Genomic DNA, 27,142 nt, shown 5'->3' with positions numbered 1-27,142 from the left:
TGACTCCACCTGGGCTCTGACTGCTCTCCCTGCCCCCCTCCCCGCCTTCCCTTCCTACCTGAGGTACCTTGGCGCTGAGGGGGAAACTGAGGCACAGTGAGGGTTCTGGGCACGGGGGCCTTCAGGAATACTCATTGGACTGGCCTCCTTTTCCCCCTGGGCAGAGCCATCCACCTCAAAGTTCATCCTAGGCGAGGCTGGGCAGCTTGACACTACCCCCGTGCTAACCTTGGGTGTCCTCTGGGACTGGCCGGGCTGGCCAGAGTGCGGGGCCGGGGTGCGGAGAGCCGAGCCAGGCTGCGACACCATTAGGGGAATGAAGTTGGAGCCGGAGCAAGTGCTTTTGGGCACTGAGCTGAGGCCATCTGTGGGCGGTCGGACCAGGCCCAGGCTGGCCAGACTGTCCCCACCCCCCACACTGCCCCCATCAGCTCCCCACCACTGCAGACTGCATTGAGATGCGTGAGCCACCCAGACGGCCTCTTGAACCCCAGCCACTCAATATGCTAAGCAGGGCTAATTTATTCCCTTGCTTCTTAATGGCGTTTCAGCAAAGCCAGCAGGGGCTGAGTATGTTGGAGGTAACTGGGCGGGGGGGGGGGGGGGGGGGTGCAGGATGGGGAGGGAAGAACGGTTCTCTGTTTCTCCTGCAAGACCCCTGGGCTCCCTGTGTGACTCAACGCTGCCCCTCCTCAGACATTTGGCGACTCTGGGACGGGTAACTGGGTGATCTCTAGCTTACTGCTTCTCAGCTGGGTGCCCTGGGCAAACTAAGAGTGTCTCTGAACCTCAGCTTCCTCATCTGTGAAATGGGCACAATAGATCCCACCTTGCCGGGCTGTGGTGAAGAGTCCGTATCACAGAACACACCAAGCTCTGTAGGACACAGTGGACAGGTGGCACTGGCTTCTTGTTGGCACCTCTTCCCCTCTTGTGTTGCTTTCCAGCCTGGACTCCGGAATCCCGAGAACTGAGGCTGGTCTGGGAGCTCTGCTCTGGGGCTCAGGAATTAGGGGTGAGGAGGGGTGGGGGTAGATGAGCTTATAGCCCCATGCCAAGAAAAGGAGGGAGCATTTGTGGTGGAAAAGTGTGGAACCAGAGGTCAGGCTGATCTGGTTGCAAGTCTGAGCTCTGCCACTGACCAGCCTCAGTTTCCTCATCTGGAAAATGGGGATGATAGCACCCACTTGAAGGGTTAGGGAGGGGAGTTGGCTGATATGTAAGGTTCCCAGCACATAGAGGGCCCTCAGTAAGCATCCGTTTCCTTCGCCCCTGCAGAGTCGCCTTTGAAGTCATCTGTTGACCTCTTCACTCACTGGCTTGGCCAAGGGCCTCACTTCTGATCCCCTCTCAGAATGAGGGACAGGGATGGGGAGAGCCCTGGGCTTGGGGTCTCTGACTTGGCAGACAGGTCAGAGGTCATTTAGCAGTAATGATCATAGATGCTCTTTTTTTTTTTTTTTTTTTTTTTTGTCTTTTTGCCATTTCTTGGGCTGCTCCCTCAGCATATGGAGGTTCCCAGTCTAGGGGTTGAATCGGAGCTGTAGCCGCCGGCCTACACCAGAGCCACAGCAACGCAGGATCTGAGCCGTGTCTGCAACCTACACCACAGCCCATGGCAATGCCAGATCCTTAACCCACTGGGCAAGGCCAGGGATGGAACCCGCAACTTCATGGTTCCTTGTCGGATTCGTTAACCACTGAGCCACGACGGGAACTCCAATAATGATCATAGATGCTCTTAAAGACCCTCAGAGGATGCTCACCACAACCTCGAAAAGTGATGCGAGCAGGTGTTATCACCCTACTTCACACATGGGGAGGCTGAGACCCAGGGCATGACTCGTCTATAGTCTCATCGCTGTCATTGTAGTCGGATGTGAGCCAGGTCTTAGGTTCCTGGCTCTCTGCACTTGGCCTCTCTCCTGCCTCTCACCCATTCGCTTTCTGCGGAACAAGATAGCCCCCCCCGCAGCCTCCCCCCATGTGGGGGAGGGGTGGGCTGGATGGTGAAGGGAGGGGCTCCTCGTGTTCTCCATGGTCCCTTGGAAGTGAGAAGTCATTGCCTTCTTTGACCAGTCAGTTCTTCTAGGACACCCCTGTTTCCAGCCTGGCCTTCAGCCTTGAAGGCACCCACCTTTCTCCCTGCCTGACCCGAGGCGGAGTCAGGAGTGGGTGGGGGACCCTTTGTGGCAGCTACCCTCTTTAGGATCAGGATGGGAGGAGGCATGCTGCCCCCTCGCTCAGGCTGGGCAGGGAAATCCAGCCACCTCTCCTTCAATTGCCATTAGCAGGTTGGCACTTCTGCCCTCTTCCTCCAGGAAGCCGAGTGGAGCCCCTTACCCTCAAGCATGTGAGCCCCACCCATCCCTCCCCTGCTTCCCCTCCCCCCAAGCTCTCCAGAGGCCTCTGTGGCTGTGAGAACTGCCCCCATCTTGCTTCCCAGGCCCACCGACCAGGCATTTCCAGCTCTGGGGTCTCCCCTCTTCCCTCCTCTCCTCTCCCCATTTATCTTCCCTCCTGGGAGCCAGCCTTCCCCTTTGTGAGGCTCTTTGTGTGAATTTGAGCTCCCAAGGCCAGGGAAGGGGGACAAAGGGACACCCCTCTCCCCTCTCCATTGTTCTGTCTCTTCCCAGGAGGCTGTGCATGTGGGGCGTGTGTATGTGCGTTCGTGCGTGTGTGTGCGTGTGTGTGTGTGCGCACACACGCGCGTGTGTTTGTACGTGCACGTCTACCTCTCAGGTTGGCCTCTTTCACATGTGCGGGGAAGGAGGAGTCTTGCAAAGATTCATGGGTGCAGAGCAGTCTCAGGGTCCCTACACCAAGGTTGAGAGCCCCTCGTGGGAGAAAGTAGACCATGTGCCTTTGAGGAGGGGGTGATGGGCCTGGCAGAGGCTAGCTAGCCCCAAGAGTGGGTGCTCTCACCCTCGCCCCAGGCTCTCTCTCTGAGACATTCTGTCTCTGTCTCTTTCTCTCTCCTTTCCCTCCTCTGCTCCTTCTCTCTCCTCGCAGCTCACTCTCTCCATCTTCTTTCTCACTTTCACCCTGGCATCGTCTTCCATGGCACCATCCCCACTTACCAAGGAGAGACCAGACAGGCCCCCTCCCTGCCCCCTGATGCCAGCTCCAGGGAGGCCCCATCCCCTGCTGCTGTCCCCATACTGTAGGGACTCTGACTTCTGTCCCAGCTCAGGCCTCCTGGCTGTGACTCTCTGCCCTGGGCCCTGTTCTTCTCACCCCTCCAATCTGCAGGGCACCTCCTGGCAGGGGTGCTATTTCTGCAGCCTCTGCTGTGGCTCCCTTTTACCGATGACCCCATGTTCTAGAATAACACCGGGTAGCTGGCTGGCAGCCCTGCCTGGGCCTGGCTAAAAATAGACCCATGCTAGGGGAGTTCTCAGGGCAGTCTGGGGCAGAGGCAGGGTCCACCCCACAGGTTCCTCATGGTCTTCTTGGGAGTTCTATACCAATGGGGCCCTGGGGACTCTCCACTACCCTGCCATAGCCAGGAGCTTGGTCGGAGGGCTGTGTGTCCCAGCCCTCCTAGACTCCTGGGAGGGACTTTCTGATGGGTAACATGTGGGCAGAAAGAGGCAAGCCAAGGGCAAGGATCAAGCCGGGATTCCTAGCTGGTAAGTGTGGATGCCTAGGACTTGAACCCATGTCCAGGCTCTCAGACCGGAGGCAGAGTCACTCCTGCCATAGCTGGTTCTGTTGCACGCAGGTTGAGCTAAGATGAGCTTTCAATTCCTGCTTTGCGCTTCTCTTGTTTTAGACTCTGAGAGTGACTCGGGTGCTCCGAGTGTCAGCCTTCCTATCTGTGCAGCGGGATGGGTGTTCTGCCTCTTGGGGCTACCGCTATAACACATCGCTGCTGGGTCAGTGGTTGACGGGGCTCCTGGGGTGCCCACGAGCTCTCCAAGCTGGCTGCTTCCATCCCTTTGCAGCCCCAGCCCCGGACCCTCTGTCTCCTCCTGGGCCTTTGGTTCCCTCACTGTGTCTGGGTGTCCAGTCCCTTGCGGGTCTCCAGATGGTTCCCATCAAGGGTGCCTAGCAATGGCCCTCCGCCTGGCTCCATGCTTTAAAATTCAAAATTATTGTTGATCTCTGAATATTCCTTTATTTTCCTTTTCTTTTTGTCTTTTTTAGGGCCACACCTACAGCATATAGAAGTTCCCAGGCTAGGGTTCGAATCAGGGCTGCAGCTACTGGCCTACACCAAAGCCAAAGCAAAGATCTGAGCCGCACCTATGACCTACGCCACAGCTCATAGCAACACCAGGTCCTTAACACAAAAAATGAGGCCAGGGATCAAACACGCATCCTCATAGATACTAGTTGGGTTCGTAATCCACTGAGCCACAGCGGCAGCTCCGGAATTTTTTTTTTTTTTTTTTTGCTTTTTAGGGCCACACCAGTGGCATATGGAAGCTCCCAGGCTAGGGGTGGAATCAGAGCTGTGGCTGCTGGCCTATGCCACAGCCACAGCAAAGCCGAATCCCTGACTCACCGAGTGAGGCCAGGGATCCAACCCACATCCTCATGGATACGAGTTGGGTCCATAACTCGCTGAGCCACAGCGGGAACTCTTGACTATTCTTTTCATTCTTTATATTTTATTACCTGTTGTTTTTTTTTTCATGGATGCATTTTCTTCTCTGATCTCTCTGAGATGACTTTTTCTTAAAGTTTTCTTGTCCCTGAATTCCACCTACTTTCTCTGAGTTGCTTTTGGTCTCTGTGGCTTCTCTGCTAAGCTTTCCTCAGATGCCTGGGAGCCTGGGTTTCCCTGCTTATATTTCAAGTGGGAGTTTAAAGGGGGTGGGAATGAAGCCCCCAAGGGCTTCCCTGGGCTGCTGCATCGGGGAAAGTGCTGTGGATATCTTTGGGTCTCTTCTCTTGGGCTTGCAAGCACTCCAGAAAAGTTTCCACTTCTCTACCTGGGGGCAGGTACAGGCCTGGCTGCCCCCCCTTTCCTATTAGTACCCATGCCCTCAATCACGCTTGGTGGCCCCGGGGCCAGCGCCTGCTGCCTGACCCTTTCCAGTGAATATACCTCTTGTCTTTGGCTGGGGGGCAGGGAGAGAATTTAGCCACTTCTTCAGTGTCTTACCAAGTCTGGTTTGACGTTAGCCCCCCCACCAGATATTCTGATGCCACCCATCCTGAGCCTATGGGAGGTTCTGCACTGAAGAATCTGGTGGCTCCTTGGCTTTTCCTGCAGCTAGCTCAGGGTTCAGCTTTCTCAGACTCATGGTTCCCACACATCCATCTGCTTTCCAGCTCCCAGAATTGTGACACTGTTGTCAGGGGTGATAATCAAAATATTTAACAAGGGATCCTAGGGACTGCCCTGGGAGGCTGGAGCGGGTCCTGAGGCCCCTCTCGGGCCAAGAATTAGCCTTTTCAGGTCCAGGGGAGGGGCTAGAGCATTGGGAGGGTGGGGGTGCAGTAATGACTTACCCACTGGACCAGAGGGATCGTAGTTCTCAACAACCGCAGTGGGTGCACTGTGCTGGGCCTTGTTCCTGTTGGCTCCTCTTCCTTCTTTTGGCTCTTTTTTCGGTCCTCCAGGTTTTATGCTTTGATTTAAGAAATACCTTTTCTGTTGCTTTAGAGGAGTTTCAAGAGGGAGCAAAATATGGAGTTCCCTGGTGGTTCAGTGGGTGAAGGATCTGGCATTGTTGCTGCTGTGGCATGGGTTCGATCCCTAACCCGGGAACTTCTGCATGCCGTGGAGCAGCCAAAAAGAAAAGAAGGAGCAGAAGTAAATGTGTGTGTTCAGTGGGCCAACTTCCCCGGAAGCGTCAGCCTCCCTTCTCTGGGCCAGGGCTTCCCTCCCCTGCAGTGGAGCGAGGCTGGTAGGAAGCAGGGCTGTGACCGGCGAGGGGAACTGGAAGATGTAGCCTTTCCTGGGATCCAGATGCAGGGCCTCCTAGTCTCTCTTCCTCGAAGGTCAGCTGTCTTGGTTACGGCCTTGACGCCACTGAAGGATGTGAGATGGGAAGCCAGCAGCAAGGAGATGTGGGCGGTCAGACCTTGGGAAGCACTTCCCAGCAGCCGGGGCTGTGATGCCAGAGAGCGGGAGGATCTGAGGAGGTTGTGGGGGTCTCTCTTCTGGAAGAACTTGAAGCCAGGAGGGCCCCTGGTTGGCCTGGGCTGGAGGGCATCTGCCGCCTGAACTGCCCCCATCATAGATCTATTGATTTCCCCTTGCTGCCTCTCTTCCTCTTTTCATCAACAGAAAGCTTCTCTCCATGGGAGGCAGGGTCCCCCTTCTGTGGGGCTGAGGGCAAGCTTCTTGCAGAAGAGGAAGTTTGGAGTGTGAGGGACAGAGCTATGAGGAAGCCCAGGGGTCTACGGGCGAGGAGAGGGAGTTCCCTTTGTGGGTTAGTGGGTTATGAACCTGACTAGTATCCTTGAGGATGTGGGTTCAATCCCTGGCCTCGCTCAGTGGGTTAAGGATCCAGCGTTGCTGTGAGCTGTAGTGTATGTGGCAGACGCGGCTTGGATCCCATGTAGCTGTGACTGGGGTGTAGGCTGGCAGCGGTGCTCCAATTCGACCCCTAGCCTGGGAACTTCCATATGCGGCGGGTGTGGCCCTATAAGGCAACAAACAAACAAATGGGGAGGAGAGGCCCCAGGAAGCCCTCCTCCCTGCAGCCCAAGAATGGAGGGGGGGGGGCCCTCCTCCAAGGAGATGGGGATCTGGGGGAGAAAGACGGTGTGGTTCTTCCAGGGCAGCCACAGCCCCACCCTGACATCTCCTTATAGTCAAGCAGGATGTAGATGAATTCCCTGCCAAGCAACCTCATTTGCATACTCTTCTGCATCTTATCTGCATGTCATTTGGGGTGAAAAATGGCCAGAAAGTTCCTTTGGCACCTATGTTTCTCCTTCTGTGGGTACTCGGCGCTAACCCCTTCCATTTCTTCCTGTTCTGGCTGCCCACTCTTTGTCTACAGGGTTCCAGCCCTGGCTCTTCTGCTCCAGGACCCTTACCTTGTCCTCTGGGGGTGTGTTTTATGTGTGTCCGTGTGTGTTGTATATAATTCCTCTCTTTCCAGGCTCATGTCTGTGTCTTTCCTTTGGCTTCTTAAGCTCAATGTACACTCTTTTCAACCCAGTCACAGCTCTTTCTTAGAAATCTTCAGAGCGTTCCCATTGCGGCTCAGTGGGTTAAGAATCCGACTAGTATCCATGAGAATGCAGGTTCAATCCCTGGCCTCGCACAGTGGGTTAAGGATCTTGCGCTGCTTCAAGCTACGGTGTAGGTTGCAGATGCAGCTTGGATCCAGTGCTTCTGCGGCTGTGGTGTAGGCTGGCAGCTGCAGCTTTGATTCGACCCCTAGCCTGGGAACTTCCATATGCCTCAGGTGTGGCCCTGAAAAAAAAAAAAAGAAAGAAGATTTCAGGCATCCTCAGCCTGTGCACACTTTCCTCTGCCTCCCAGCCATGGAAATGTAAGTAAGGGGACAGTTTGGTGCTAGACAGAACTAGGTGTGAGTGGTCTTGGCAAAGCCTGGCTGATGGATAAGGAGTGGCTGTTTGGATGGGAAGTGGTCCCCTACTCCAGAGACCTAAGACTGCCATGGATGGTAGGCATGGGTTTTGGTTTCAGTAAGAGAATCCATACAGAGGGTGCTGGGCTGAGTAAGGCTGGAGAGTTGGGGACCAGGAGAGTAGGGCCAGCCTATTTTCCTGCTAAGGTGAGAGGAGAGATTGCTATTACTGAGGCTTTATGCTACATCATAGGAAGTTGGAGACTCAAATCTCATTTGGGGTTTAGAAGAGGAGAGTGGGGGGAGTAGTAGGGGGAAAAGAGAGGCCTCTCGGGCAGTGTTGTGTCTCTTCAGAAGTTCTGCCTGTTGTCTAACTTGAGTATTTCCTGCTTAGTCCTGAACATATCCTTCTGATTAACTTCAGTGAGAGTGGGAAGCTCAGGTCCTCACTGCCACACTTTCTTTTCTTGCTTCTCTGCTTGAGAGGCATCCTGTCATTTCTCCCTCCTGAGTTCCAGCCTCTTCTGGGCTCAAGTGCCCCCGTTCTACTGCTCCTCTGGCCTGCTTCCAGCATCTTCCTAACGATGCTGTTCTGGCTTCATCCTGCTAGGACTCCTGGCTCCTCTTCCTCGGACGTCCATTCCCCAGAAGGCAGTGTGAACTACGTGTTCCAGACACGGTGCTTTTGCCCAGGGCCCTGGCAGGGACGGTCTGTCTGGTGGGGGTAGGACGTGCAGTTTGAAGGAAGCCAGCAGACCCAGGAAGGGTTGCGGGGCAGGTGAACTTGCTTTTACAGTCACCCCAGGGAGCCCTTCCTGGTCCCAGGTTCTGAGATATTTATCCAGTAGCTCCCCAGGGGGCCTTGATGAGTCAAGTCCAGTGCCAGGTCTTTTCACATTTAATTGAATCCTCACAACCATCCCTGAGGTTAGGATCCTTGTCTCCATTTTATAGGAGAGGAAATAGGTTCAGAATAGACACATCATCTCTTCAAGGTCACATAGCTGGTAAATATCAGGGTTGGGATTTAGACCCTGGTCTCTGCCGCCTTTGTTCCTCATTTCTTCTATTTGGGAGGTGAGAGTGGGGACAAGGAGGTGACACTTCCCATCCTTGTCTCCTGGAGCGCTTTCAATTGCACCGGGAGGTAAGACAGGCAAATAAATGCAGCCATACCTGCTCCCCAGATGAAGACTCGGACTCCCGGGGAGCTCGGCCCTGAGCCTAGTCGAGGGTTTTGCTCTTGCCCTTGGGTCGGAGTCCTCACCCCTCACGGCCTCAGGTCCTTGCTCATCCATCCACAGGGCTGGAATGGAGCTGGGGTGCCCCAGGGAGGTTGCATCAGCAACCTCCTTCTTTCTAGTCTGTCTGGGGCCAGGTCTGTCCTGCTCTACAAGGAAGCTCCCAGACAGAGTGAGACTAGAACGTGCCAGAAGCCAGGCTCACCTGGGTCACAGAGGGCATCTGGAACCCTTTTAGGAGGGAGAAGAGGAAGTTTGTGTTGTACCCTTCAGGTCAGGGGAGAAAATGGAAATGGATGGGCAGGTCCCGGGAGAGCTCCAGCCTTGACTGGAGGGATGCAGGGATTTTATGCATGTCTGATGCAGGGTCTGGGCAGGGTGTACCAGATCCCCTGGCTTTGGGCAAGGATTCACATCTGGGGGTGCATGAGGTCCTTCCAGGAGCTGGCTTTGGCCCTGGCCCCCAGACCAGCGGTGGCCTTCTAGTCTGTTCTAGTCTGGAAGCAAGGGCCCTGAGAGCCTTGAGGTTTTTTGGGTCCTTTTTTTTTTTGGCCACACCTGTGGCATATGGAGGTGCCCACCCTAGGGGTCAAATTGGAGCTGCAGCAGCCAGCTTACGTCACAGCCACAGCAATGCCAGATCTGAGTCTGCGACTTACACCGCAGCTTGCAGCAACGCTGGATGCTTTAACCCACCGAGGGAGGCCAGGGATCAAACCCTCATCCTCACAGATACTAGTTAGGCTCTTAACCTGCCGAGCCACAACAGGAACTCCAAACTAGATTTCGTCTTGACCACAGGGGCTGTGGCTGGGCCCTTGAGGGTCTCAGCTCACACTCCACCCTGGGCCCTGCTTGCTCCTGGAGCCAGAACATGGGACCGTGTCACTTTGTTTCATGCCTTGGTTTCCCTGGTGGGCTGGCTGGCAGCACGCAGTACTTTCTCTCCTCTTTCTTCATTCCTGTCCTCTGCCCCTTCCCTGATGCTGGCCCTTCCCTGAGGCTCTTTGGGGAATGGTGGGAGCCCTCCACCTCCCTCCTGTCTCCTTGACCTGCTCTTCCTCCTGCCTTCTGTTTGCTGGCCTCCTCACCACCCTCACCGGCTCTTTCACGTCTCTGGTCTTGGGTGGTCTCAGCCTCACTGCCCTTCCCGTCTTGAACCTCTCTCGGAGGCTCTGTTTCCCCTCTCCTGTCCTCATCTCCATCGTGGGGTCCACCTGGGATCTGTCTCAGTGGCCTGGCTCCTCCCTTCCTGCTTCCTTCTCACAGATCTCTGGATGTCTGCAGGGCACAGGTCCTCGGATGAGTGGGGACCAGGGAATTCCTGGGGCCCCATTTCCTCCCTCTGCCGAAACAATAGTTGGGGAGGGGGGCAGGAGAGGAGCCCAGTGATGCCCTGGTGGGAGAGGGGTGAGTGGGAGGGAGGGAGGCCATCAGGGGAGAATAGGAGGGATGTGCTTATCTGTTTGCTGCCACTCCACCTGCTCTGTCTCTGATGGCTCTCGCTGTCTGCCAGTCACTGTCACTATCTCTGCCTGTCTGTGTCATCTTGGGTCCTCGGACTGGGGGCTTTAACTCAGCTCTTCTCCTTCATTCAGTCCTCCCACACCCAGCTGCCCTCTCTGTCCAGTTCAGGGGCAGACTGTCAGTGGGCTGGTTTCCCAGGAAGGGGAGGGGGCTGAGTGGGAGAGGGTGGGGGCGGGGTGGGCGGTAATTGTATTAGGCAGTTCTGATGCAACTGGGCTTCCCAGACCGGACCCTCCCCGGCCCCCCTCCTCCCTCCCTCTTCTCTTGCCCCCTCCATTCATCTCACTCCTTCTCCTGGTTCCAGCAGAATCAATTAGACAGTCCCTGCTTTAATCTCATTGCAGGAGCCTGGGCTCAGACCCAGCAGCCTAGCTCCTAGGTCTGCAGTCTCCATGCTGGGCCCTGCAACAAACACCCCAGGGGCAGAGGGACAACCAGGATGACCTCAGGGCCCCTGTTCTCACTTCTCCACCCTCAGATGCTCTGGCCTAACCCCAGGAGGCAGTGCAGGCCTCCCGCTCACCGATGGATCAATACCCACCATCACTCCAGGTCTTTCCCATCCCTCCCCCACACACCGTTTATCACGTCAGCTGCTGGGTGGTGATGGAAGTCATTTGGAAAGGGGCCCAGAGGACCCGGGGTTCTCAGCCTGCGCACTAGAGAGGGGTGGGGGTGGGGAGGGGATGGGGGCTTGAATAATGAGTCGCCAGGGTCTGAAGGCATTTATTGTGCAGAGAGGGACCCAGCTGTTCTTCCCCAGGCAGGGCAGTCCAAGAGGAAAACGGTCTGGAATTTGCCAGTGGGGATGGAGGTTAGGTATCAGGAGGAACTTCCTGCCTCTCACGGGTCAGAGACCTGTGTTCGGAGCTGCGAAAAGGAGAAAGAGAACTTATGGGCTCATCTCCTTGGGATATCCCTAGAGACGAAGCGTTTCCTCTTCTCACCCTCTTCTCCTCCGTCTGCCCTGTTGTGCTTGGAAAAGCAGCAAGCCAGGAATCGGGGGGCGGGGGGGGACCCTCGAACTTTTCTGGCACAACTACATTTTAGTGGTGTGACTCCTGGCAAGTCACCCTACCTCTCTGGGCCTCAGTGTCCTTACGTGTGTGTTGGGGTTTGGGGGACAGAGAAAGAGGCTGAGTCTCTTTCAAGTTTAACTGGCATCAGTACTGGATACTGGGGCGCTGCTGCACAACAGGGAGGTGGGCCCCTTGTCAGGGGAGAGTGGAGTGGACTTGAATAAAGAGCTCACTGTTCTGGTGCCGTAGCAGTAAGAACCTTGAAAATAACATTCCCCACTGGCCGGAATCTAGGGTTGGGGCAGGGACACAGTGGATCTGGAAGAAGGAATGGCCTTCCTTCCTTCTTCCTTCTACTCATGCAATCAAATCAACAAATCAATCGACCAAGTGACTCATGTTTATTGACCATAGGCCCTGCACCATGCTGAGTGCTGGGTGCTGAGTGCTGGGTGCTGGGTGGGAGGGCAACCATGAAGGACGAGGTCCTCTGGGAGCTGGCAATCTGGTAGAAAGGGCGTGAGACAGTCAGGAAGTGAGAGATAGTGCTATGAAGTCATGAACCTGCTGGTGTTACACAGGGACTGGGAGCTGGAGGGACGGAAGGACTTTAGCAGGGTGATCAAAGGGTGACACTGGAGCCCCTATGAGATGGGACCCCAGCTCTGCAAGGACCCCGTTCAGTTGCTGTGTGGGAGTCCTAGACCTTGAATAGGTTGAGCGGTTTAACCATGAGTGGGGCTAGGGAAAGCCATCCCTAGCTGAGGCCCTCTGGTCTTGGAAGTGAGACCCAAGTGGGAGCCCCCTGGAGGCCACAGGAGGAATCGCTCTGGCTGGGAGGGTGGTGAAACTAACTGGTGAGCAAGAGCCTGGAGTGGCTGGAGCTCTCCCCATCTGATGGAGGAACAAGGCTGGGGTGGGGTGGGTTGGGGGGCTCCGGGAACAGCCTCTGCGCATCTCTGGGTGTGAAAGCAGGACCCAGAACCTCCAATCAGATGCCGGAGCTGTTCTCCCCTCACAGGAGCCGCCTTTGTCTCCCCACAGACAAAACCAGCCGGGGGCACTGTGGCCCTGGGGACATGGGACAGAGGAGAATCTGTGCTTACCCTGTCCCCAGGGAGCTGGTGGCTGTGACCTGCTCTCTTGTTTCCTTGACACCTTTGCTGGATGCCTCTGGGAAGTTTTCCGTTCTTTTCTTGCTTCTACGTGGGGGGGGGGGTGGGGAGGAGAGCAGCCCCCCTCCACCCCCCGCTCTGTGAATGTGGCCTCCATTCCACCTGGATCCGGACTCTGGAATCTCCTCCCTGGCCTGCATTCTGAATCCAGGTCTCTGGGCTGTGTGAACAAGAGCGGGATGTGGAGAAGAAATTCCTCCTCCTTCAAGCCTTGGCCAGACCCACAGCACAGCCTGCTTGCCAGCTGGACTCCAGCTGACGAGGCGACGCAGAGGGAGGAAGATAGGGGTCCCAGGAGGGTGGCAGGGCTGGGACACAGGCCTGAGGGTCTGTGGAAGCCTGGACAGGGCGGGGACAAAGTGTCCCCAGAGAAGTGGTTGACCCTCCGAGGATGGTGGCCAGCTTTTTAAAAGCTCCATTGAGGAGGCCGAGGCGAGGAGCTGTGGGACTGCTGTCAGGCACCCACTTAGGGACTACAGAGAGGTTGGGTCTGATCGGACGCTCCTGTGATGGACCAGACCCTGCGCAGGCTCATCCCTATCTTCAGTTCCTTATGTCTGAGCATCTGCATCTGATCCATTCTGTGGAATCCTGCATCTCTGTCCTTGACGCTTGGGGGCCTTTAAGGAGAGATGGGGCTGGGGTGTGTTTGAGAACCTACTAGATGCAGTTTCTGGTGCTTTGAGTGCTTTGAGGAGAAAGAGATTGAAATCGAAAGCCCAACTTCTGGGTTAGGACCCTCTCCCTACCTCCATAAGTGTTGAACGTGGAAGTCTTGGGATCCTTGCTAAAGCTTTCTAGAAGTTTCTGGGGATGCTGTAGCCACTCTCTTTGGGGTTCTGGTCTCCTCTGGTGATGACAATGGAATGAGAACATGTAACTTCCCCTGAGGCACCAAACTCTCAAAGACACATTTCTGTGCCCTGTTGGGCCTGGCACAGGGGGCAGGATGTCATTGACTTTCAGGAGCTGAGACACAGGGTGTGAAGCTGTGTGGGGCATGGTGGGGTGTGGCGAGACCAGAGCTGGGGAGAAGTTCCAGGCAGGGACAGGCCTGGCCCCCTGGCCTCCTGGCCCCATCAGCCCCAGTCCCTTCCCTTCCTCTCTGGAGGGTCATTGGTTCAAGGACACCTCCTGCTGGCAGGTGGATGAAATGAAGGACTCTATCCCAAGCCTTTTTCATCAGGTTCTCCTTGTAGGGAAGGGCTGAATCTAGAAAGCACTTCCTTTTCTTTCTTCCCACCCTCTCTTCCTTCCTTCAGTTTAAAAGGACCAGTTGTTTCCTGAGGGCTGAAAAGTCTTAAGAATCCTCCTAACGGAGTTCCCATTGTGGCTCAGGGAGTTATTGAATCCATGTGGCTGCGGGTTTGATCCGTGGCCTCGCTCAGTGGGATACAGATCCGGCATTGCTGCAAGCTGTGGCATAGGTTGTGGATGTGGCTCAGATTTGGCGTGGATGTAGCTCAGATCTGGTGTGGCTGTGGCTGTGGTGTAGGCTTGCAGCTGCAGTTCTGATTTGACCCTTATTCTGGGAACTTTCATATGCAGCAGGTGTGGCCCTAAAAATAAATAAATAAACAAATAAATAATAATAAAGTGAATGACTCGCAGTTAAAAAAAAAAAGAATCCCCCAAGGAAGATTCCTCTCTTAGTCTAGGCAGGTCACCCCTCAGCCTGTCTGTCTTCTCTCAGTTTAGGACATTCAATCAGTGATTCTTTCTGATTAAACTTCCCTCCACTTGCTGTGGATTAAGCCCTCACATCTCACACTGCATCTACTTCCTCTGGCGCCAGGGTGGGGAGGCTGTGGAGGCTGCAGGCCCCCCAAAGAGGAGGAAACCCCCCCCCATTCCTTAGGCCTGGCACAGACTTCAGCAGTGCCAGGCACTTCGCTGGAGGTCATGGCCAAGAGCAAAGGCAGGGCCTGCTAGGGGCGGGCTCACCTGCTACCTTTCCACCTACTTCCCCGATGCCCCCCAGCTTTCCTCCAGAGCTTTTGTGGTAGTGTGTGTGTGTGTGTGTGTGTGTGTGTGTGTGTGTGTGTGTGTGTGGTGGGGCGGGGGGTGGGGAGGAGCGATGGGGTCCCCCTTGCTTGGGGACTGTTGGGAACTGAGAGTCCTAACATCTGCTCTCCTCCTGCCAACCTCCTCCAAAGCGCTGTACCCCTCTGCCTTGTCCCATGGTGAGGGGGTGACATGTGGGTGGGTCAGGGCCTGAGAAATCTGGGAGAGCTTGGAGGCAGGAGTGACCTGGCTGTTGGAAAGGAGACCCTCTCTGGAGCCCCCGCAGTGCTGTCTCTGTGTGCTTATCCTCCTCCGAGGATGGGGCCAGAGAGACAGTGTTGCCAGGACAAAACGGCCCTGAGATGACGTCCAGGGAACCCTGGGAGTGCAGGCGGTGGGGGGTGGGGGCGGGGTCCTGGCTGGCGCTCCCGCGCTCCCCGCTCCCCGTTGCTGTGGAAGAGGCCCTGGCAGGGTCCTGCTTGCATGCAGCCGCAGCTCTCCCACCCCCTTTCTTTCTAGGCTTGGCTGGCTGGCTCCCCTCCCAGTTTCTCTGCAGCGACAGAAGAGGGGCAAAGCTCACGGCTCCCTCTCCACCTCCCTGGAGTCGGTCTGTGGGTCTCCCTCTGCCTTTGTCTCTCTGGTTCCGTCTTTCCCCTTTTCTCCAGAGGCCAGCACCTCCTTCTGGCCTCCCTCTTCCTCCTGCTCCCTAGTTCCAGGGTCACAGTAGACTGATCCCAAACAATATTCCTGAGAGCTCCCCATCCACTGTGCCTATCCTCTGAGCACACAGCCAAGACATAAAAGGGTCCCCAGCCTCCAGTGGTGGCCCTGGGGCAGGATGCGATGAGACCTGGTGCACCCTGAACCCTGAGCGGGAGGTTCAGCTGTAGCTGTGGGTGGCCTGTCCCCAGCTCATCAATCTAAGCTGGTTCACCTCTGAGGCAGGGGCCCTTCTAACTTGTGGGGGCGTTTGGATGCTCAGAGAATTGGCTAGAGAGAGATTCTGGCAGAGTCGTTGGGGTGTGGCCAGGGTCAGAGGTTAGTGAGTTGGGACAGCCGGTCCAGGTTGTGTTCAGTGTCCTCACGTGGGTGCCAGACCTACGGATGTTTCTGCTTCAGTCAGGGAAGCAGGAGGCCTCCGTTTAAGTTAATCACATTAGGGCTCTGGGGAGCAATATGGGAATTGGAGTGAGGTCTGGAGGGACTCGGCACACACAGGCACACACACATGCACACTCACACACTCACTGCAGCTCGGAGCACAATGCTGCCGCCACCGCCGCCCAGGCTCCCACGGCCGCTGCGCCTTCCTCGCAGGTGGACGCCTGGCGCCTGGCACCGCCTCCGCTCCGTCCGCTCAGCCTCTTCTACGAACCTCTCCCCGAGCCTCCAAAGTGGCCGGGGTGCCTGTGCCCGCCCCCCAGCCCACCCGGGAGACCGGCAGGCCGAGGCTGTCACGCCGCCGAGGGGAGGAGAGAGGCAGCTGCTGGAGGAAGTCCCCGGGGGTGGAAGCGCCCTACAGCGCCAGCGCCTCCCGCAGGGGTTTCCGGGGGAGATGGAGCCACGTCGGGGCTGCTGCGCCGCGAGGCCCCCTTCAAGCTCCTCCCGCTAGAGGGGCCGGGACACTCGGGCTGCTCTTGCGGGGCTGAGCATCCGGGAGATCCCGTCTTCCTCCTCACCACCTCCCCGGAGCTGCTGGCCCGTCTCCCTCGACCCTCGCGCCCGAGGGGCTCACCCTTGGGGCCACCATGACTCGGCTGAGCTGGTGCTTCTCCTGCGTGATTCGATGGAGCAAGTACCTCTTCTCCTGCTTCCTGCCCCTGCGCTTCTGCCTCCGCAGACAGGTAAACCCACCTGGCACCTGCTCACCGGCTCCCCGACAGGCATGCTCCTCCCTCCCTTACCTAGGCGGTCGATTTATCACCCTCTCACCCTCAGGGACACCCATCTAGACCGCCGTCAGCCTGGCTGTCATCAGAGTTTGGGGAGTCCTGGGGAGCCCCCTCCTATGCACGGATTGACGAAGGGGAGTGGCGGCACAGCATCTCGGCTTTCGCTCAGAAGTCCAAAGGGTAGCGGGGGAGGTGGCGATCTGGGCACGCAGGAACATTTCTGGGGGCTTTAAGCAACCCTTCCAAGTTTCTGTGGGAAGGGAGGGCAAGTTCCTAGAAATGTCTCTCTCTCTGTCAGTGGGTTCAGAGGATTCAGAGTTAAGGCTGGGCTGGAAGGGAGTGAGATGGAAATGGGGCTAGTGGACGTCAGGAGGGCTTGCCTATCTATCTATTCAGGAGGATGGAGGGACCAGGAAAGAGGACACGGAAAGGGTGGGGGCTGGGATAGTAGCTGGGTTAGTGAGGGAGGAGGGGTTTGGTGGGACCTGCAGTGCTGTGGGTGGGCGTGTCATAGCTGAGCATCTTTCTCCCTGGGATCCTCCCAGAAAAGATCCTTGATGGTGCCTTCAGGGTGTGTGGGCTTGTGTGTGTTGGGGCGGAGGGGTAGGGTGGGGACATAGCTGGCCAGCAGAGTAGGGAACTGGAAAAACTGCCCTTAACCTTAAATCCTCCTTTGGAGGCACAGAGAATTCCAAGAGCATGACCTCAAGCCCCCCATTCCAGGGATCGGGGGTCTGGCTTCCTGGTCCACTCTCCACTCCTTAGGGGAACCAGAAAGCACCATTAAGATTAAGAGTGCCAGCTGCAGAGCCAGTCTGCTTGGTGTTGAATTCTGGCTCTACCATTTACTAGCTGTGGACCTTGGGCGAGTTACTTACTCAGCCTATGCCTTAGTTTTCAAACATGTAAAATGAGCATAATCAAAATACCTATATCATTGTGCTGTTGGGAGTAGTAAATGCTGGAGGACATTTGAAGTGGTTTCCAAGTGTTTGCTGCATAGTAGGTGCTCAATAAAATTTAGGAATCTTCTCTTTATTAGTGTGGTGCCTTTCATGGAGTTCCCACCGTGGCTCAGTGGTTAATGAATCTGACTAAGAGCCATGAGTTTGTGGGTTCGATCCCTGGCCTTGCTCAGTGGGTTAAGGATCTGGCGTTGCTGTGAGCTGTGGTGTAGGCTGCAGACGCAGCTCGGATCCCGCATTGCTGTGGCTCTGGCGTAGGCTTGGCAGCTACAGCTCCAATTAGACCCCTAGCCTGGGAACCTCCATGTGCTGTGGGTGCGGTCCTAGAAAAGGCAAAAAAAAAAAAAAAAAAATTTGAGTGGTGCCTTTCTTATAGTTGTGCCAGGGATCTTCCTCCTTTTGGACCTTAGGCAGGTCAGAGATGGGGTGTGGGGGGTGAAGGATTTCTCCCGGTATCCATTCTTTCCATCACATGGATAGGAAGCGTCCTCCCACTCCACGAGGAGCTTGAATGTTCAGCTCCTCCTCCCAGGTGCTGCCTCTGGGCCTCAGTTTCCCTCACTGCCACTCCGCAGTGGGGAAAGGTGCCAGCAGGCTCCTGCTCCGGTCACCCAAGGTGTGTGTTGAAATCTTCTAGCAAAACGCATTGTCTCCAGGGATTGGCTGGGAGGCAGGCGCTGCAGCTGTGGACCACGGGGCCAGAGCCCCATCCATTGCAGGCTCTGAGTTCAGATGCTCTGGAGTCCGGGTGTTCAGATTTGGGAAAAGGCAGCCTGCAGCAGGAATGGCCAGCCGAGACCAGGTCAGTTGGATCCCAGGCCATTCCTCCTCCTCATGTGCAGAGGTTGAGGATGACCTAACCCCTCCTGGGCTAGGGTTTGAGCTGGGGGTTGGGGGAGGGGCTGGATGATCAGCTGCAGTCAGCTTCCCTCCAGCCTTGGAGGGCCTAAGTCAGGCAGGAAATTAGGGCTGCGGAAGAGATCACGGGAAGTCGAACTCTGGGAAGGATTTTATTAAAAATTGTCGAGATTGGGTCCAGACACTGTCCCCACCCAGGGTGCTGGTGGAGGAGGATGGGTAGGGGTAGGGGGTGTGAGTGAGGCTTCGTCCTGGGTCAGCTGGGGAAACTGAGGCCCAGACAGGGCCTGGCTGGTCACTTTCCGTCTTAGGGAGGATTCTGATTTCTGGCCTCCACCTCATGTTGGAGGGGTGGTGGGCACGGGGGCAAGGGGCTAGTCCAGAGGGTACTTGCTGGGCATTGGGATGAATGCCCCACACTCCAGGCTGATGTGTCAAGTGCCAGGCTGGGTGAGTAGAGCATGCATGGGATTTCGTCCCCCACTCACCCCTTGGCTGCACCTCTTTTTCAGTGAACATCTTCCTCAGTAGTACATGAAGGCTCTGTTAGGGGGCTCCGGGCCCCTCCAGAACTCAAAGGCCAAGTGTATATGGGTCTGGCTAGCAGGGTAAGGTAGCACGGTTTATCTGAATGGAGTTCCTATGGCCAGAAGCGTCCAGGCCCTGTTCTCACCCAGATCTCAGGTCCTAGGGCTTGCTAGGACTCAGATTTTTCTCTTTTGGTTGGCTCTTCTATAGCCACTAGGGAGCCAGTCGGTCTCATCCTGATCCAGGGGGTTGCACTGTCCTTGGCTTCCCTCTATGTGTCCCCCTGCCCCCTGGCCCCTGCCCCAAGCCACACCTGAGCCTGGGAAGCTGACCTCCTTAGAGCTTCAGCCCTTGGATGAGGAGTGGGGAGGACAGCTTCCATGTCACCTCAACATGGGACCATGAGCCATTAGTCCCCAGATGACTGTATTGCTAGAGAGGCAGCAGGAAAATTCTACACTCCCACGAGATGTGGAATCAGACACCCTGGACTCCACTTGCACACATACTAGCTGCGTGATTCTGAGCAAGTTGCTGAGCCTCTTAGTGCCTCAGTTTCCGCATCTGTAAAATGAGAGCTGGAAGGAGGCTCAAGTGTGGTACCATGTTTAAGTGTCATTGATCTTTCTGGGGTGGGGGAGGGGGTGGAAGGCCGAGCCCGAGGGGGTAGAAGGGTACAGATGCCATAGCCAAGGGCTTTGGTGTCAGACTTCTGGGTCCTGTGCTGTTGGGATGTGCAGTTGGCCATGGTCGAGGAATCCCAGCACCAGCTCTGCACCTGCCTATTTGGTTGGAGGCCCCTGGGACCCGCAGGGAGGAAGGCTGTGGTGTGTGTACCCCTCCCCCCCCGCCCCTGTGAGGGCAGTGGGCTGCAGGCGTGAAAGCTGAGAGCAGGACTCTGGTCCTACAGTGACTGGACAGCAGGGTGCCTGGGGAAAAAATATGGGATCCAGGAGCCCAAGCTCTGTGACCTCAGGGTGGTCCCACCCCCTCCCTCCACTGCAGTGTTGTCACCCCTTAGACGAGGGGGCTGGTTTAGGTGAGTGGTGCCCCATAAGCCAGACCTTCCTGGCAGCCTTGTCTAATGTAAGCCAGCAGAATCATTTAAAGAAAGAAAAAGGAGTTCCGTCGTGGCGCAGGAGAAATGAATCTGACTAGGAACATGAGGTTGTGGGTTTGATCCCTGGCCTCACTCAGTGGGTTAAGGATCTGGCATTGCAGTGAACCGTGGTGTAGGCTGCAGATTCAGCTTGGACCTGGCATTGCTGTGGCTGTGGTGCAGGCTGGCAGCTGTAGATCCGATTGGACCCTTAGTCTGGGAACCTCCATATGCTGCAGGTGTGGCCCTAAAAAGCAAAAAAGAAAAAGAAAAAAAGAAAATATCAGTATTTAAAAATTTGCATTTTTTATAGTCTTATAAAATATTTTATAAGATAATATAGATTTGATAGTGTGGGCTCATGTCACTGACGCCACAGTGGCTGCTGCCAAGAGGTGGGGTCCCCTGTAGCTGGACCTGCCCTCTGCAGGTCCCAGTGGACTCCCAGGCTGCTCCCCTCATGTAACTTCTCTCGGGCCCTTGAAGGCTCTGTGGCCCCTGGGAAGGCTCCAGGTCTTTCCAGCTCTGATGTTCTGTGAGCTTCAGATTCTGTGACCAGTGGTGACAAAGGAAAGACTCGATACCACTTTAGGAGAAAGAATTTGATGGACAAGTGCGGAAGCATAGGAAGAATGGATTGGAGGGAGCTGGGCCTTGGCCTGGGACATCTGTGGCCTCACTGGAGGCGGAGCTGGCAGGGACCTTCGAGACATCAGCTTTGTCATTCCACATGTGAGGAAGCTGGGTGGGAGAGGGGTGGGCCAGGCTCAGGCTTATGAGGCCCCGTATGCTCTGTTCCTGTCCTCACTCACCCTTCCCTCTGCCTCAGCAAGGGCCACCTCCAGGCCCAGTGCCAGCCCCAGAGTCTGCAGTCCTGACTGTTTCTTCAACTGGTTGCTGAGCCAGGGGCAGTGGGCAGAGCAGGAAGGCTCTGCCTGCAGATGGGAGATCGGAGATCGAGATTGAGCGCCAGCCCCTGCAGTAACCGCCGGGGCAGTAGGTGGCGTGGTCCTGGGCGGGTGCGGCTGCTGAGGCTTCTGGGATCTCAGCTTAAAAAGCCCAGCCTGCCCACCAGCACGTACCTGATGTGAGACCCTGGTCCTGGCATGGGCTGGGGCTCTGAGGATGAGGAATACCGGTCTAGCCTCTGGACAGTCTGCATCCTGAGAGAGCTCAGAAGCGCAAAGGTGGCAGGAAGAGATGGTGCCGAAGATAGGTGGGTATGACAGGCATGTGCAAAGGTGCGAGCTATACCCTACACCCTTTCGAGGGGGCCAGAGTGGGCAAGGTGGAAGATTGAGCAAGGGGATAGCAGATGGTAAACATAGGAAAATATGTTAAGACCCATGGATTGGTAGGTTGGTTCACTGCTTCTTCAACCATGTCTGGCACCTGCTTGTGCCACGCTCTGGGGATACAACACACAGCACATGTCCTTGTCCAAGGACCTCTCCCCATGTGTGGGTTGGGCAGGGGGCCCCAGGCTGTGAAGGATGAATAATGGGTGACAAGTCTGAAACAGGGCCATTACATGCAGTTAGAGACAGCTTGGGTGGCAGGGTTGAACATTCCACAAAGAAGATGCTGGTTGGGTAGCAGGAAAGACTTCCTGACAGTGAGAGGTTAAGATCTGGGAGAGAGCCCCACAGTCTTGGAAAAGAGGGATGAGAGAATTCTGGGGGCAGGTTTCCTCTGAGGGGACCCCCAGCACTAGGGTTCTCCACTCCTGTTTCTAGTTCCAGCTGAGGGCACTGCCGAGGGAACCGGCCTGGGGGTTGCAGGGCCCCCTTGGACTGCGTGGGAGGCCAGACAAGTTGATGTCGCTGTGACTTGGTCTTTGGGCTTGTTGTTCAGCATTTCTGGGAAGCAGCAAGGTGATTTCTCAGAACTCCCAAGATAGCTGCCGGCAGGCTCATTTTCTAGTGACGCCAGGCGCAAAGGGCTGTGGGAGCAGGCAAGGGAGATGGGTGGTAGTGGCCACTGGGGTGTCAAGGCTGAGCTGGCTGAGTCCTTGAAGTTGTTGCGAGGCTGGCTGGGTGGGTGATGGTGGCTGGAGGCTGGGCTCAGGGGATCCCAAAGAGACCCCTTGAAAACCATTCTTCCTTAGGAGTTCCTGTTGTGGCTCAGAGCAATAATGAACCCAACTAGTATCCGTGAGGATGCAGGTTTGATCCCTGGCCTTGCTCAGTGGGTTAAGGATCCAGTGTTGCCTTGAGCTGCGGTGTAGGTCCCAGATGTAGCTTGGATCCTGCATTGCTGTGGCTGTGGTGTAGGCCAGCAATTGAAGCTCTGATTCAACCCCTAGCCTGGGAACTTCCATAGGCTGCGGGTGTGGCCCTAAAAAGCAAAAGAAAAGAAGAAAGAGAAAAAAAAAAAAAGAAAGAAAACCACTCTTCCTTGATTGCCCTACACTCCAGCCAGTGGAGAGAGGGAGGCTTTGCAGGAGTATCTGTCACTGGACATCCCCAGCCCTGGCTTCAGGGCCAACTTCATGTGGGACAATGGTCCATTTCAGTGCTGGCTAAACTGCCAATTAGCCATTTCAGTGCTGGCTGAACTGGCAGGCTTGGGAGGGGATATCCAGGGGGCATTGTGGTTCTAGAAAGGGATGTAGGGAAGGAACAGAACCTTTCATTGCCCCACAGCTCTGCAGAAGGACTTGGAGAGATGTGAGAAGGGACCCTGACTCCTCACTTTATTTCCTTCATCAGAACAAAGATTCTTCACTCAGTCACCTTGCTTCAGTGTCCTCCCCTGACTCCTCAGAACCATTCAGTAGTAGAGTCGCTTGTGCAGTGCACAACCTGCACAGCTGCACAGGGTAGCCTTTGCCCAGATGAAGTATGAATGTTTCCCTCTCATTCTAGGATTTCCCAAGTAGGTGTCCTGGCTGGACTGTGGGCTAGGAGCCAGCACACCTGGCTGGGCAGGTCCACTCGAGGGGAGAGGCTGGTTGTAGAGGCTGAACCCTGGGGTTGCACTGTGTGTGGTGCTGACAGGGGGTGGGGGTGGGGGGGGATAAGGTCATGCTCTTGGGTGAGCGAGGGAGAGGGGCGGGGGATATATTAACCTCGTTACATGTGGCCTGGGCCACGTACTACATGCGGGTTTGTGTGCATAGGAGCTCAAGCAAGAGGACTTTCTTGCCAAGTTGCTCAATCTAAGAAAACGGTCTCAGAGTGCCTACTCTGGGTGGGGCCCTGTCCTCGGCATTCTGTGTGTTTATGTGAGTTGGACTGTGTGTCCTGGTGTGTGTTTCTACAGAAGGGGGTGGGGCCGATCCCTCTTTCTCTCTCCCTCGGAAAGCTCCAAAAAATAGAGCGGGTGATTCATCAGCCCCACCCACCCTCACTTGGTCCAGCTGTGGCCAGAACTCAAAAGAGGAAAGTTTTGGGGGGAAGGTGGAGGGGGGAATGGAGACAATGAGGGCCCCGGGGCAGATTTTGCCAGATTCTCTTGCAGTGCACCCTGGGAAGACATTTGGAATCTGTACCCCTCTTCCTCCCGCCTCCCCCCAGATCGCAAACTCTTAGCCCTGGGCTAAGGTGTGGGGGGGAGGGGAGAGCTGGTTGGGGGGGCCCACTGTGCAGGGAGAAGTAGGCTTGTGGAATGGTGGGAGGTGAAGGCTGGGCTTTGGGAGGGGAGCAGGGGAGGCGGGGGGAGGAAGTGGGGAAATGCAAACCAAATGTTGGCCCAGGGCACAGGCAAGAAAAACAGACTCTCGCGGGAGCCTGGAGCGGGGCTCCTTTTAAGAAGGGCAGGAAGGGCTGGGACAGATGTTTGGAGAAAAGAAAGAAAGAAGGGGGAAAAAAAAGTAGGAAAGAAACTGGAACGCAGTCCACAGCCAAGAAGGCAGGGCTGTTCTCCGGCCTGGTTTCTCTTGAGGGAAGCGTGGCACGGGCGGGCTCTGAGCTTTGCGGAATGGGCACCAGGGCCAGACCTAGCTAAGGGTCTGCAAGTGAGTGTGTGTGTCGAGGGCAGGAGGGCAGTGTGTGTCCTCACAGATGGGACAGCACCCAGGAACCCCAGCACAGGCGGGCTGCGCCGTCCCAAGTCTGTCTGTCCATCCATCAATAGTCTGGGGTGGGGGTCTGCTGTAAGTAGAGTGGACTCCGGCCCTGGCAGGGTCAGAGCAAACCAGAAGGCAGGTGGAGGCTTGGTGGCTCCCAGGGGTTGTGTGTCTGGGGTTGGGGTGCAGGGTGGTGTCGGGGGGTGGCTTCTGGGGGGAGGGGCTGTCCCTTTGCTCTGCCTCCTTCCCACCCCTTGCAGAGCAGGGCTTCTGACCCCCCCCCCCAAAGCCACCAGTGGCGTTGGGAGGAGGGAGGAGACTGGAGGCTGGGACCAGGGGGTGGAGTGGGGGGAGGAGGAGGAGAAGGAGGGTGAGTTGGAGGCAGGCAGGCAGGGCGAGCGGCCGACAGATGCTAGCTGAGCCAGAGCAGCCGCCACAGACTCCGAGCTCCCTTCTGCCTGCTCTTTGGGAGCTGCGAGACCAGGGGGACCTTTTGCAGGGCCTGGGCGTGGCCCCGGGGACAAGACCCACCGAAGATGACGTGGATCTGTCTGTCCTGCATGCTCTGGGTAGGTCTGGTTGCGTTAGCTAGAAGTTCGGAACCCTGCCTCCCCAAGTTTGACCTTAGCCTTAGGCTGAGAGCCTGGGGCAGGGGGTGGGATGAGGGAAATATTGGTGCCGAAGGAGGGGCCCTCTTTGCCTCTGAGGCACAGAAGGAAAGACGGACCCGAGTAGCCCCTTAGCCTGCGTCCTTCCGCATTAACGAGGCCCAGGCCCTGGTTCTACTGGTCGGGGGGTCCCCCCTCCCCATTGCTCCCGTCCCCAGTTGAGTCCTGGAGCTCTAAGTAGAAGGAAGCCATCAAAAAGTCTGTTTCTTGGGGGAGTCTCTCCTATCTCCACTTCCACCCCCACCCTCACCCCCTATAGGGGTGCAAATTCCTCACCCCTCAGTTGCTCAGTGTGAGGAGGGGGCAGCGGTTGGCGCCTGGGGAACGTGGGGGATTGACCTAGAAGCTGTAATCTGGAAGAGCCGGGCTGGGCCTGGGGGGCTCTGCTGGGTTCCATCACTTTTCTCCCAATCTCAGCTTTTCCACGCTGCTGTCCCTCCCTCCACCACCCTCCTATCCTTACGAGGAGGAAGCCATGGGCTCCTCTTTCCCCTTTTGTGGCCACAGATTCGGGAAGGCGTGTGTTGGGGTGGGGTGCCTGAGGGCTGGGCAGGCAGGGCCCGGGGGCCGCATGGTGAGGGTTGAAAATCCTGAGGTGGGTCAGGGGCAGAGGCTCCTGGGAGAGAGGGGGCTGGGAGGGGGCTGGCTGCTGCAGGAGGGGAGGGGGCGGGGAGACCCCTTCCTCTGAGGGGCTCTGCCGCTGTCTGGGCTGGGCGAAGGCATGCCGGGGGGTCAGGAGGGCGAGGGAGTCATCCCTGGCTGAGGCGAATGCTGGTCTCAAAGAGAGTGAGGGCTGCTTTGGGGGAGGGGGCTTCAGGCCCAGGATCCAGATGTGGCCTTTCCTGCCCCTTTCTCTGTTCTGGCTGGTCCTGGGGACAGCCCTCCTCCTCCGCCTAGGCAAGCCCAGGCCAAGGACGGTGATGGGAGACCAGCCTTGGGCAGCCAGGTGTACTTGGGGCCAAGAAGGGCAGGGGGCTGGTATGAGGGGTGTTTGGGTGTCATGTGGGGCCTGGGTGCAGGCGTGGGTCTGAGTAATTGAGTGAAGGTGTCTGGAGCGTCCTGCACAGAGGATGCTTCAGGGGGTTGCCGGGCTGGTGCGGACATCTGTAAAATGGGAGCCTTGGCCAAGTTCATCTCTTTAGGCTCTGGAAGGCCTGTGGAGCGGGCTGAGGGTAGAGATGGGCAGGAAGGGAGCCCCCCAGTGGAAAGGATGGCAGGTAGGCTTCTAGGGGTGATGTGCTGCTGTGGATGGCGAGCCTCAGTTTCTGTGTGTGTGTGTGTGTGTGTGTGTGTGTGTGTGTGTCTGTGTGTGTGTAGGGGGTGCAGGGGAGGCCCCGGAAGGAAGCATGAATGCCCTGTCCCCGAGAGCTGGGAAAGGGGTCTGGGGACCAAGGGAGGTGTGGATGCTGCTGCATCTCTAAGGCCCTCCCACTGGTCCTTTTCCTGCCCTCTCTCCTAGTGCCTTCCCGCCCATCCATCCCCAGTTCTTGGGGGAAGTGGGGGCAGCCAAACAGCCACATTCCTGTGGGAATGGAAAGAGGCTGGTGGGAGTGGGCTGGGCAGAGGAGTGTTTTCTGTCCCTCCAGCTCTGGCTTGGATGCCCATCCCCAGGGGTGGGGGGTGGGGGCAAGCCTGGAGGAGTGCGAACTGGCCTGGGGGCACAGTCCTGGCCCTGACAAGCTTCTTGTCCCTCCAGCTGTCCGAGGCTGTTGTATCAGTAGCCTTCCCCCTTTTCAGGTGGGCTTCTATGGGCCTGGGGGATATGTTTGCAGCAGGGAGTGGAGGGCTAGCCGGCGCCAGTTACTGGGAGGGGGGCACAGAGATCCTGGAGACCTTGCTCAGGGGGCTGCTGCTCTGTGGGTGGGAGGTGTGTGGACTTTGGCACCACCCAGGGCTAGGCTCGGATCCTGATTCTGTCACTGATCAGGTGGGTAGACTTGGGTTTGGCAGTTCCGTTCTTGAACCTCGGTTTCCTGCTCTGCAAAGTGGGGAGAAAAGCACAGCCCTTGTCTGGCTGGGGTGAGGACAGAGACACCATTTGTCAAGAGACCAGGTACCCAGGTAATGCAGTAGGTACTCAGGAAATGCCGGTCCCTCCCCCACTCCGCGACCCCCTGCTTGGCTCACGGGATCCCCTCCATCCCCGCTGTGGGGAAGGATCTCCCGATGACGAATAGCTACAGTCCTGTCACCCCAGAGGTCATCTCTCTGTGGTGCATGGTTTTGACAAGCTCTAGGAAGAAAAAAATCACTTCATTAGCTAAGGAGCTTAGCTATATATGGTGCCTAATTTGATTTTCTCATCCAGGGCTCCCCGAGTATGGTTTATTGAGAAAATAATTACATGCCTATTAATTGAGGCTTTTTGGTGTTGCGCCGGCCCGTGGAGTTAGAGCTGCAGAGCCTTCCTTCGAGGGCGGCTCACTCCGTTCTCAGGAACTGGGAAGGGGCTTGTTAGGTGGGGCTGAAAGAGGCTGACTGGGGGCCAAGTACAGCGTTGGCCTGGCCTTGAGCAAGCCGTGTGGCCTCAGGCTCGTCATGACTTTTCTGGACCTCAGAGAAGGCTGGATGCTGTTCTCTGAGGCCACTTCCAGCTGCAGACAATGAAGCGTTCTCTTTTCTGGAGCTCATGTGCTTCCCAGCGCTAAGCACACA

At 56.6% G+C, this 27,142-nt stretch overlaps 1 protein-coding gene and 1 long non-coding RNA gene across 19 annotated transcripts in view; one reads left to right on the top strand and one right to left on the bottom strand.

Annotated features, from left to right (window-relative positions):
- TNS1 (tensin 1) overlaps window positions 1-27,142 on the top strand; it is a 245,059-nt gene that overhangs the window by 10,357 nt on the left and 207,560 nt on the right. For 7 of the 17 annotated variants that reach the window (XM_085000339.1, XM_085000341.1, XM_085000338.1 and 4 more), the window contains exon 1: window positions 24,177-24,388. The exons of 5 other annotated variants lie outside the window; for them this stretch is intronic. In XM_085000339.1, coding sequence (XP_084856465.1) covers window positions 24,356-24,388 — 33 coding nt within the window. In that variant the 5' untranslated portion in view covers window positions 24,177-24,355. Of the gene's footprint in view, window positions 1-15,731; window positions 16,313-24,176; window positions 24,389-27,142 lie in introns of those variants that run through there. 5 more of the 17 variants (XM_085000332.1, XM_085000337.1, XM_085000331.1 and 2 more) reach the window with 1 other exon arrangement.
- On the bottom strand, window positions 12,481-15,840 carry LOC146396142 (uncharacterized). Of its 2 annotated transcripts, none has more exons than XR_014830101.1 (2): window positions 15,717-15,840; window positions 12,481-12,624 (listed from the first exon to the last, which is right to left on the bottom strand). It is a non-coding gene; the product is annotated as an uncharacterized LOC146396142 (long non-coding RNA). The 2 variants fall into 2 exon arrangements; XR_014830102.1 differs by having other exon boundaries at window positions 15,709-15,807.

This window comes from Sus scrofa, chromosome 15 (genome assembly GCF_054392235.1).
Source record: "Sus scrofa isolate SSC_HxYL_T2T_F1_AM1 chromosome 15, Sscrofa_HxYL_maternal_Yorkshire_Landrace_v2.0, whole genome shotgun sequence".
Taxonomy (NCBI): Eukaryota; Metazoa; Chordata; class Mammalia; order Artiodactyla; family Suidae; genus Sus; species Sus scrofa.
The sequence above is the reverse complement of the archived record's forward strand: the minus strand, read 5'-3'. Positions and strand labels throughout refer to the sequence as shown.